The sequence below is a fragment of the Henckelia pumila genome, chromosome 3 (genome assembly GCF_033568475.1).
Source record: "Henckelia pumila isolate YLH828 chromosome 3, ASM3356847v2, whole genome shotgun sequence".
In the NCBI taxonomy this organism is placed as follows: domain Eukaryota; kingdom Viridiplantae; phylum Streptophyta; class Magnoliopsida; order Lamiales; family Gesneriaceae; genus Henckelia; species Henckelia pumila.
The window spans coordinates 117,025,695-117,037,183 of NC_133122.1; the positions used below are offsets into that span (position 1 = coordinate 117,025,695).

Here is an 11,489-nt window from a genome sequence, read left to right on the forward strand (position 1 = left end):
TCTGGTGTGATCTCTAGAAATTGAGAATTAGAAATCATATTTCTTAATCTCTTCAGAGAGTATAAAAGACCTAAGTCTCTTTAAGTTCTGTTGTAAAGAATCTATTTTAAATAGATTCACTTGTTTATGGGATTTCATATAAATGAAATCATTTTGGTTCAAACTCTCGTTTGAATCCATGGTTTGTTGAAAATCTCTTTCTCAACAAATAAAAGTATGATTTAATGAATAATATAAAGTCTGAATAAAATTACTTCGGCTCTGATACCATTTTTTGAGCCCAGAGGAAATATTAATTATAATTGTTAGAATAAGGGTATTATAGGCAATTTTTAGTTTCAGGGACATATTAAGGAAACTATTTGTTAAATAAGAGACATAATTAGGAACGAATAAAGTGTTAGTATATTATTGAGAAAATTAAAAAACTTTAAGGACGTATTTGAGTTTTATCCCAAAATAAATTTACATGATTTCCCGAAATCGAAATATAAAGTACTGGAAAAAATTATATTTCTCGGTCACCCCTAAAATCGCATTCGTAATAAATTATTCCTCTCGGCCACAATGATAGATCCAATTCACGGATAAATTGAATATATGAAATCTCAAAATATTAAAAATATTTTGAGAAAAATAAATAGGTGTTTAATCATTATATTTTTTAAACAAAAATTCAAATAACCTTAACTTAATAATTTTAGATATACATGTTTTCAATAATTTCAACAATGTGTAATTCATATTTTATGTGTATATACGAAAATCGACATTAAAATCATATAATAAATATTCTTACGGTTAAAATATAATAGTTTTTGCAACATATCTCTATAAATGATAAAATAAAAATAAAATATTACAACTAAAATAAAAATTAAAACAAAAAGAAAATGTGATTCATATTCATTTTACTGATTAGATTTTGAGTCATATGTTGAAAATACAATGAAAAATTATTTTGCATAAAATAAAAGAGGTTAGAATCATATTAATATTTTTATAGCTGATCTATGAGTGTTTTTAATTAAATATATATATATATATATAAGAGATTAAATAATTAGTTATTTTTCGCATAAGATTATTATCTTTTTTGTGATTTTACAGGGGCATTATGCAATTTATCCCAATTTCACCAACAAAAATTTTATTGGGTACTAAAGATAAGTAATTTCTGCAAAAATGAGGGGTATTTGCCAAATATGAATTTCTGGCGATGAAGCATTACCTATTTATTTGTTGAGAAGTTAGAGAATTTATGATTGGCAAAAAAAAGTTAGGGAATTTATGACACTGTCCTGTTCGTTATTATCCAAACACTCCAAAATTCAAAGTTTTCCAACCAAAAGAAAAAAAAAATGAAAAATGAAAAACAATTTCTTCCTCTAATCAGTAATGACATCTGTATATAATTCCCAAAAAATAAGTGTAGTTTCTACCCATCACCAACCTTCAAAGAGAGAGAAAATTAAACACCACCAGAAAATTAATATTCTGGGAATCTTCCTTGGTTTGAAGGCCGACGACTGCACGCAGTTTCTTGAGCTCTTAATCTTGTTTGGATTGATTTCTCAATCTTCCCAGCACGAATATATTTTCTGGGACCTTTTCCAAATTATTGGGTATGTGAATTTTTATGTTTTCTTGCATTTTTAATTGTGTATTCAAATGGATTCTTGAATTTTGAATTGATTGCTTGTCTGGGTTTGGTTCATTTTGTGGATTCTTGATGTAAAGTGGCGATCTTTATGGGTTTTAGTCGGTAGAATTTGATGTCCGGATTATGTTCGAAGCATTAGGGAGAAATTTTGGGCGATCATTTGATTAATTGTGGTGAATATCTTACCTGCAGATGCCTTGAAGTGAAAATAAATAGAACTCTGTTTTTGCAGTGTTGTCCCATGGATTTGGATTGATTTTTTTAGGTTCTTCAATTGATCGCTTGGAAATTTTTTGGGTATTTTTTTTATATTTCCGGGAAGGGGAAAAAATGAATGTTGTGGGTAAAGTTGGCAGTTTTATTACCCAAGGAATGTACTCTGTTGCCACCCCATTTCATCCATTTGGTGGGGCGGTGGATATAATTGTTGTCAAGCAGCATGACGGAACCTTTAGGAGCACACCTTGGTACGTACGATTCGGTAAGTTTCAGGGTGTTCTCAAGGGGGCTGAGAAGATTGTTAGAATAGAAGTTAATGGTGTTCAAGCCAATTTCCATATGTATCTTGATAACTCTGGTGAAGCTTATTTTGTTCGAGAAGTTGATCCAGAGAAGGATGATAATGAGGATTGTAAGGACTCAGCCAAACTCGAGGCCAGCATTAATGTTGATGATGAAGTAAAAGGAAGTGAATTTCACAGATCGGAGGCTAATGAGTATAACGATGGTGACATAGAGGTGCGAGATGAACGTGTTACCCTTGGCATGGACCGGTTAGAGAGGGTTGATTCTGATGTGGAGAGAATATTTTACGAGTTTCAAGATGACCAATCTTCTCTGGAGGATTCGGTTGAGTTTTCTGAATATGGTTCTGGTAGATTTGACAATTTAGGGAACATGGAACATGTGTTAGAATCACAGGATTCAAATTCAGAGGTCATTTTGGTGAGTGTTGATGGGCATATATTGACAGCGCCTATATCATCATCTGAGAGGAATGCCGAAAATGTGCAACTAAGCACGCCTCAATTTCACCTTGGCCCAGGTGAGAGGACTGAAGATTACAACGGAGGTGAAGCTTCTTGGCCTGCTGATTTATTGAGTGAAATTGACGCCTCTCATAAAGTTACCACTGTAAATGTACATGAAGCAAATAATGGGACTTTGTCTTTGTCTTCTGAACCACATTTAGAAACTTGTAACTTAGATCAAGAGCATCCATATAGTGAACAAGGAACTCCAGACTCCGGTCAACTAGACAGAGAACATAGCATTGACAACGGTTCCGATATTGCATCTAAATCATTTAATAGGAATGATGTTTTTAAAAGCTGCATGGAGCTTCAGGAATTGGCATCGCAGTCTACCGATGAGGATGAAGAACATATGAATTCTTCATTACAAGTTCTTGACAAGTCTCCTCGAAGTCCTCTGGTAAATGGTGAATCTGAGGAGGGAAATGAAGAAATATCAAGAAAAAACGATGGACTATTCCCTCAAGATTCTGAATTTCCTAGTGATGCTCCTTCACCAGAGTTGAAGGTCAAACCTAAATCCCACGAAAGTGAAACTTCTGATACAGATTACGATGGTTCAGTCAACCTGGCGGTCCAGTCTGATAACAATGATCCAGAATTTCCGATGCAAGCAGATTTTGATCTAACATCCATAAGAATGCAGAGTGGTGAGAGAGCTCCTGCTTCTGAAGAAGAATGTAGTAAAAGTGAGCACCTTGAACCTTGCACTGGAGTTTCTATTGAAGGTATTAAAACAGATGTATATGCAATGCATACTATTTTGTTGTAATAATGAAGCTTCATTTCATGTGCTATTTGTTGAATTTTGATATCATAGAAAAGTTATGAGGGGAAAAAAGAAGACATGACACATGATTTACGTGCCTCGGCCATGAAGGTCAACATCATGACCCAATGTCCAGAAGGCTTGAACTCTATTAATCTCTCATAGATTGCACCACATAGTCTCTCTATTCAAGTAAAAATATATTGGGATAAACATGTTATCAAATCTTTCGTATAATCTGGATAAAATCATGTAAAAACAATTATCCAAATCTTTAGCAGTATTCAATCTGATTCGAATGTATGTTATTTGATTTCTGAAAAATATTAATATTGTTTCTCATGTTTATTATTTGTCAACAGGGCTGGAGATATCTCTTTGTGGAAACTTGCTTCATGCTGGAATGGGTTCAAGTGCAGCAGAAGATGCCTTTCATGCAAACCGTATATCAATGGAGGAATTTAAGTTTTCTTCCGCTTCGATTTTGGAGAATGAAAACTTAATCTTAAGAATACAAGGGAAGTACTTAAAATGGGAAAAAGCAGCACATATTATTCTTGGTATAGCTGCTTTTGGTTTGAGTCTTCCAGTTGAGCCACAAGATGTAATCCCTGTGGAAAAAGAGACACCAGAATCGAGGGAAGATGATTCTGATATGACTTCAACTCCATCACGAAGATGGAGGCTCTGGCCGATCCCATTTAGGAGAGTCAAAACACTTGAGCATAGGGGTAGTAACTCATCAAACGAAGAAGTATTTGTTGATTCTGGATCGGTCTCACAGAGCCAACCTGAAGAACCAAGTTCAACGGTCCATTCAGTCACAGAGTCTCCACGAAAGCAAATTATAAGGACCAATGTCCCCACAATTGATCAAATAGCATCGTTGAATCTCAAAGAGGGGCAGAATATGGTTAATTTCATTTTCTCGACTCGAGTTCTTGGATCCCAAAAGGTTCGTAAATTGTTTACCTGGTCGATATTTGTCCTTAGATTGGTTAATTATTTAGTGCGGGAAAGGCTATACTCATATTTATTCATGCTTTCTGGAACAGGTTGAAGCTCATATATACCTGTGGAAGTGGAATACAAGAATTGTAATTTCTGATGTTGATGGGACAATTACCAGGTGAATCATAATTAATTCTTCTGATGAATTAACTTGTGCTGTGCCCTAGAAATATTTTTCTTTCAAAGCAACTTAAGTACAATTTGAAAATGGTTTATTGATTCAATTATATGTAGTATATAGTTTGGTTATGAGTGTGGTTCCATGCCTCAGGCCTAATATTCTCTCTTTAGATTATAGTGACTTAATGTTGATGAAAATAAGTAGAGGTTGATATGGTCAAAAATATTTCCTATGATTATATCACTATGAAATCATATCAAGTCTATATAAGCAATGATAATACTAACAACTTTGATTTTAGATTATATTATTTGATTTCTGATAGGTCCTATTATGTCTTGTTTCCTTGTGTCTAGGTCTGATGTTCTTGGTCAGTTTATGCCTTTGGTGGGAAGGGACTGGACTCATTCTGGAATAGCTCGTCTTTTTTCGGCTATAAAGGTAATGTTTACTAATTTTATTTTTTCAAGCTGATTGGAAATCATGTATTCATATATTACTTTTCATGGCCTTAGTCCATGGCGAAACATCTCCATGAATCTCGTATTTTATCTCTGAAAATACTTAAAATATTGAACTAAAGTACAATAAAGATACATGTATGCTGATATGTGAATACATGATGTAGAGACATTCATTTATGGATTTCGAGCCAAAGAGTCAAAACCTGAGTTCCGACAAGTTACAACTTTATATCTATCTGATTCCACCTGAATATTTTTCATTTTTCAAGATCTCTTTTTGTTTTTACGTTCATCTGACTTTCCATGTGTATAACCTAGGGTGATTTTAAGTAAAATATAATTTATTATGGAGATTTTTTGACTAAATGTGAATGTGGATACCAAGATTTGAAAAATTGAATTTATCACATTTAATTAGTACGCCATCCATAACCAATGTACAATCGAATGTCTTTTACAAATTACAACATAATCCTATGTGTTCATTTTGTTTATTTAATTAAGGAGGGGTATTTTTTGGCATCTATATTTTGTGTATCAGAATTAGTTTCTATATAGCTTCTAATCAACCAGTAAGGCCTGATAAAACTTCTATCACTGTCTAATCTAAGCAAGCATTAATAAATAGTGGTAGATAAATGATTAATGTTTAATTCGTTCGGTGCAGGAGAATGGGTACCAGCTCTTATTTTTAAGTGCCCGTGCAATCGTTCAAGCATACTTGACAAAAAGCTTTTTATTCAATCTCAAGCAGGTATGGACTTATCTGACTTCAAGTTTTATGAACTTTTTTTAACTATTAAGCACTCAAATAATAATAACAATAAAACAACAACAGCAACAATAATACTAGAGGATAGCAGATAACATTCCTTTTTTAGCTAAGCATTTTGATTACATAAAATCATGAAACTTAGTTTTAATGAGTACTAAAGATACACCTAAGACTGTATTCGGTTGGACATAATTGAGCTTTCTGGATCTAAAATCCTTCATCCAAAAATGAATGATTGAAATTCATTGTATTGCTCAAGTACATTGTTTTGCTTCAATTATGCATTTCAAATCCCGTCATCCCAACAAACTAAAATCCATCTCAAACGCAAACTAAGGGTGTACTTGGATTGATCGATTTCAAATTCCTTGATTTGAAAGAAGAGATTGGATTTGGGGAAGTATTTCGTCTTGGATGTATCTGAACCACCACAATTACTATTGAAAGTGTTTGACTTGATATAGAGTGTGTTTGATTCACTTGAATTTTGTCAGCCCAAACAAGTCAAATAGAAATTCATCAATCAAAGCATAACCTTAAATCATTGGCTATGAAAATCTATTGTTTTTCATGTCATTTCACTCTAAATCCCTTGCTATATCCAAACAGCTTTAGATCATTGTCATTGGAGATCTTTTGGTTTTCATGTCATTTCACTCTAAATCCCTTGCTAAATCAATGTCATTGGGCCTATTGTTTTTCTTATTATTTCACTCTAAATCTCTTGCTAAATCCGAACTCGGTCCTAGGTATTTTTTTTGGTTTGTCTGCTTATCATGTTTCATCGATCCGTTGTTGTCTTGGATAACATTTCATTAATTTTTCATTTGCTATTATCTTTGCACTTGAATAATAACGAGATTTAACCTAGTTAATTTCATTCAAATGCTTGCAGGATGGCAAAAGCTTACCAAATGGCCCTGTTGTTATTTCCCCAGATGGCTTATTTCCGTCCCTGTTTCGAGAAGGTTAGGATCCTTTTTCGTGATAATCAATTGTTAGTTCTGTTGCACCAAAATCCTTTTAACTGCATATAATTGCAAAAACGTTCTTTCTGTGTGAATTTCTTTAATGCATGCCTTGAAAGTGAGACGATAGCGTAACCGAATCCTTGGTTGGTAGCCTTTTTTTATTCATTTAGCTTCATATATATGGGACCATGTCATCATCAGCTGTTGGTGCCGTGACTAAAAAGGACATTTTATTTTCTCTGTATTTTGCTATTGATTTGAAATTAAGTCCGTGAAATAATGTTCCATGGTTTATTCTTCGATTCTACTTCTTGCACGTATAATAGAATTGTTGAGATTTGTTGAAAACAACCAACGGAACGATAGAGAACTCAAACACGAGAGAAATTAAATGCTTCTTGTCGAATGGGGAAGATCACCATCACCCAGAGCAATCTTTTACTCGTCGTGTGTGTTTGACAAACCTTTTTTCTTGATGACAGTCATAAGAAGAGCTCCTCATGAATTCAAGATCGCCTGTTTAGAGGTAAACATTAGTAATTATGATGTAATCGTCACTGGCATATGCTTTCCCTTGTAATTAATAATACGATTGCCTATTTTGCAGGATATCAAGGCTCTATTCCCTTCTGATTATAACCCGTTTTACGCGGGTTTTGGAAACAGAGACACTGATGAGCTTAGTTACCGGAAAATAGGTATTCCAAAGGGCAAGATTTTCATCATCAACCCTAAGGTAAGTAAACCTTCCCCACTCATTCTTTTTTTTTTTTTTTTGCAAAATAATAGGCCACGCCAACTCCAGGTGCATACTAGTCTTCTGTCCCTCAACCCCTATAATTTTTGTTCACATTCTTGCAGGGAGAAGTGGCCATCAATCATCGTATCGATGTGAAATCATACACTTCATTGCATACATTAGTGAATGACATGTTTCCGCCTGCTTCGATCGTGGAGCAGGTATTTTCTGAATCCTTGGGAGAGCAATATGTCATTGATTCTTTCTTTTTTGAGACACCCCTTTAACCTTGTTTTGCAGGAAGATTTTAACTCATGGAACTACTGGAAAACGCCCTTGCCTGATATCGAGGGACTTTAGAAGATTTGTTAGAGACGGTGGACATATTTTTCGGTTCGAATCATCCGTTTCAAACCGCGTTGAATCTCATGCATCATATATATAGATGAACTAGACGCATCGTTCATCTAAATATATGGCATACGAAATGAGATACGGTTGACGATAAACAGCACCGATTTCTACGGTTACCGTGGCAGTAGAGTACTTCTCTATTCATGACCAGTAATTTTCTTCTTTCTCCATCGGAAGAATATATTGAAGCTCACTTGTTCTGTGTAAACATCACATTTTTTCTGTAACCATGTATGCCATTGATCGGTATAATAAAACTTGTATTAGTAATAAAGCTCATTAATAATATTTGCACTTCATTTTATGTCATTATTATTTTATATATAAAAATGGAGTACGAGAAAATAACTGGAGTGAAAACAGATTGGTACATAAAAGATCATGTGTACAAATTGTTTGCTATTGGATAAATCTTATTGCCCTAAAGATAAGATTGAAATAACCCGTCTAAGTCAATGATTGATGTTACTAGAATTATCAAAACGAGTCGGTTCGGAATTTGACGGGTCCACCCTACGTTAACATCTCTAGATGTTTTGCACTTAAAAGGGAAGGAACTTTTAATTTTAAAGGTACTGTGTTGTTGATTAAAGTGTAATTATTCACTGTACAGGCTCATTAATTTTATGTTGAATCTGAAGGTAACGTTATACGTGGTTTGTTATGTGAAAATAGACAGTGTTGTACTTGGTGTTGTAACACCAACGACAACATAGTGCAGTGGAAATTAAAGCGTAAATAAAACACAAGTAAATAATTTTGCACGAGTATAAAAACTCGTGCGGGTGTCTTAGGGCTAAATATCACTAGAAAAACGTAAGATCAGTCTTACAAAGCAATACTAGTGATTTTACGAAAAATCATTAAATTCTAAATTTCTCAACAGGTTGAGAAACCAAACCTGCATCCAAAATAAATCAGAGTAAAAACAATAGATGCAACTCCGTAGCCTAAATTTGAAGAGACACAAAAAAATCTTTGAGCAACACAGTTCCCACAGTATTGTCTCTAATGTCTTCAACACTAACGGCAACACGGGGACAAGAAACAACGAAGATTGCAAAACCTTGCTTCAGAATCTTCGAATTCTTCAATGGAATTCTTCGGTCTATGCGCAGGGAATTGTGCGTGAAAACCTTCTTATATAGATTGGAATCCAAGTCTTGAAGATTTTCTTAGATAGAGTCCTGCAAGAATATATCTAATAAATACCTTATCAAGACATAATTTAAGTATGACAAAGATATTCGAAATATACACAAGATATTTGTCAAATATTATAATTTGTCTAGAAAGCAAAATCAAATATTATTTAATAATTAGGACCGAGAATATCAAGAAATTAAAATTCCTTTCAGTCTCCCCCTTTTTGCTTTCTGGACAAAAATTTGCACAAGTAAGAATAAACATAAACCCCCCTGAGTTTAAAATACTTCTTCCCCTAAATTTGTAAGTCTCTCCCTGAAGGTGTTGTCCCTCGTGTTGGCAACACCAAAGATAAAATCAACTTTAACACTTAGGGATTCTATAATTCACATATTAGAGCATAAGTGGGATAGAAGTTATTAGTCTAGTTAAAGCATATTCAAGAAATTGAGGCACATAACTAGAACAACAAAACCGTCATATTAACCATTAAAAGAGAAATTAAATAACTAAGCAAATACGAAAAAAAGAAAGCAAATCAAAGCTAAAACTGATCACTATCAGATCCCTCTCGATCAGTAGCTTCTTTCTCATCATCTTTTGTCCCAGATGGACCAGCTTGCACCACTATATCCCCCTTTTTGGCCAAAAATGTCAAGTTGTCTTCGACAATCAGCCAACACCGTGCTATAAAATACAATATCTTCCTGAGCTTGAGCAATCTTCTCCTCAGCACGTGTCATCAGCAGCTGAATTGTAGTAGTAGAAAATTACAGAGAAGTGGGCACAGAGTCTTCAGTTTTGTCACCCGTGTTGGCAACACCGGGTGCAACATCAGCATCAAAAACAACTTCAGCAGCAGTAGAATGAGTGGCAGTCCAGGGCAAATCAAGAATGCGATTTCCCTTGAGTAGTCCAGCTGCTACCTTCAGAATCTCCGGTTTATCAGATAGATCTTCAGTGATATTGCGAATAAACCCTTGAGACTCTAAAAGACCATAAATCAACGATGAAAATGACAACTTTGTAGATTTAAGTCCTCTATCAGCAAACTGGAGCATCGTTTTAAACACCAGCTTCCCAAAATTGAAAGGACTCCCAGTCCCTATGGCATAAAGGACGAATGCATGTGGCCTTGTGATCACGATAGAGTTTGATGAGGGCGTCCAATTCCTTATGGCTGTCTTGTGAAGCACGGATTAAAATGACGTGAGCTTTGTTGCAGAAAAATGGTCAGTGAATTGCTTGAGCAAACCACCAGTAAGAACGACAATCACTTCATTAATGTCAGGATGTTTTCCTTCATCCACATCGTGGGTTGAGTATAAAGAATTGATTACGGCTGGAGTAAATGCAAACAGCCTGCCCCGAAGATACACCAAACCATATTTTGCTAAATCTTGATCTTCAATATCTGCATTAAGGTTGGCATAGAATTCCAAAATCACCCTCTTACAGTAGGATATCACAGCTACAATCGTAGAAAAAAGCTTCCTAAGATTTAAAAATTCGGTCAGATTGTACCTTCTGTAGGACTCCACATTGATGTTCTCATCGAGCATCCCTCTGTGTACATAGAGATGCCAAACAGCAGCAGCATCACCAGAGTAAAATTGAAGGGAGTAAGCAGCATCAACATCATATCCATCAACAACAGTGTTTTTTGTGGTGTTGACAACACCAACTGCAACACTAGCTTCATCAACAGAAGCAATCTCATTCTCTAGAGGCTCTTCATCAGCATCCATGCTGGAAACCTCATCAGACTCTTCTTCCTCTTCAATATCGACACTTTTGTCAGATGAACTTGCAGTAGAGTCAGTAGAAGAGGAGGAGGATTCTTCATCATGATGTGCTTTGCCCGTAGCAAATTCCTCCATCATCTCAGCATCATGTTCATCATCGGAGTGATGAACAGTGGGAACAGAGGGCATAGCCTTCCCTTGCTTGAGACTCTCCAAGATTTGTGCCAGAGTGGCATCTTCATCAGAAAAAGGAGTCTCTTAGGAGGAGATTGTGCAATGTCTGCTTTCTAGGCTTGAGCAGGAAGAGGAACCTTATCAGAAGACCTCGAATCACTGCTCTCTGAAGCAGATTCAGCAATCGGAGCGGAGGCAGAGGCAAATGCAAAGGGTGAGGGTTTTTTCCTCGCGACAAATTCATAATCGGCATCATCAGATCATCACCCGAACTGCGATATTCTTCGGCCATAGAAATACGAGGTCCTTTATAAAACCTCTTGGACTGAGTAAAATCGGGATTATACCCAGCTTGTCTCTTCGATCTACGGGCCATTGAAGGAGCAGGATGTACTCGATTCAAAACAGAGAAATCTGACGGATTCTCTAAATCAATTTCGTTCCCAGGTTCTCCGGGCATGAT

At 35.3% G+C, this 11,489-nt stretch overlaps 1 protein-coding gene across 4 annotated transcripts; it reads left to right on the forward strand.

The window, feature by feature from the left end:
• The first annotated feature begins 1,278 nt into the window (after positions 1 to 1,278).
• On the forward strand, positions 1,279 to 8,240 carry LOC140887481 (phosphatidate phosphatase PAH1). Of its 4 annotated transcripts, none has more exons than XM_073294734.1 (11): positions 1,279 to 1,625; positions 1,741 to 3,425; positions 3,829 to 4,421; positions 4,522 to 4,595; positions 4,955 to 5,039; positions 5,730 to 5,816; positions 6,733 to 6,805; positions 7,291 to 7,334; positions 7,416 to 7,544; positions 7,670 to 7,768; positions 7,848 to 8,240. In XM_073294734.1, exons 2-11 carry the CDS (start codon positions 1,994 to 1,996, stop codon positions 7,905 to 7,907), a joined length of 2,676 nt encoding a protein of 891 aa, XP_073150835.1. In that variant the 5' UTR covers positions 1,279 to 1,625; positions 1,741 to 1,993; the 3' UTR covers positions 7,908 to 8,240. The 4 variants fall into 4 exon arrangements, with proteins under 4 accessions (XP_073150835.1, XP_073150833.1, XP_073150837.1 ...); XM_073294732.1 differs by having other exon boundaries at positions 1,856 to 3,425; XM_073294736.1 differs by having other exon boundaries at positions 1,856 to 3,386.
• Positions 8,241 to 11,489: the final 3,249 nt, after the last annotated feature.

Bases quoted from the DNA above. Each gene is read 5' to 3' on its own strand.
- LOC140887481 (XM_073294734.1), top strand. From the start codon at position 1,994: ATGAATGTTGTGGGTAAAGTTGGCAGTTTTATTACCCAAGGAATGTAC. The intron at 4,596-4,954 runs GTGAATCATAAT...CCTTGTGTCTAG, and splicing joins GTTGATGGGACAATTACCAG to GTCTGATGTTCTTGGTCAGT. The intron at 5,817-6,732 runs GTATGGACTTAT...AAATGCTTGCAG, and splicing joins TTTTATTCAATCTCAAGCAG to GATGGCAAAAGCTTACCAAA.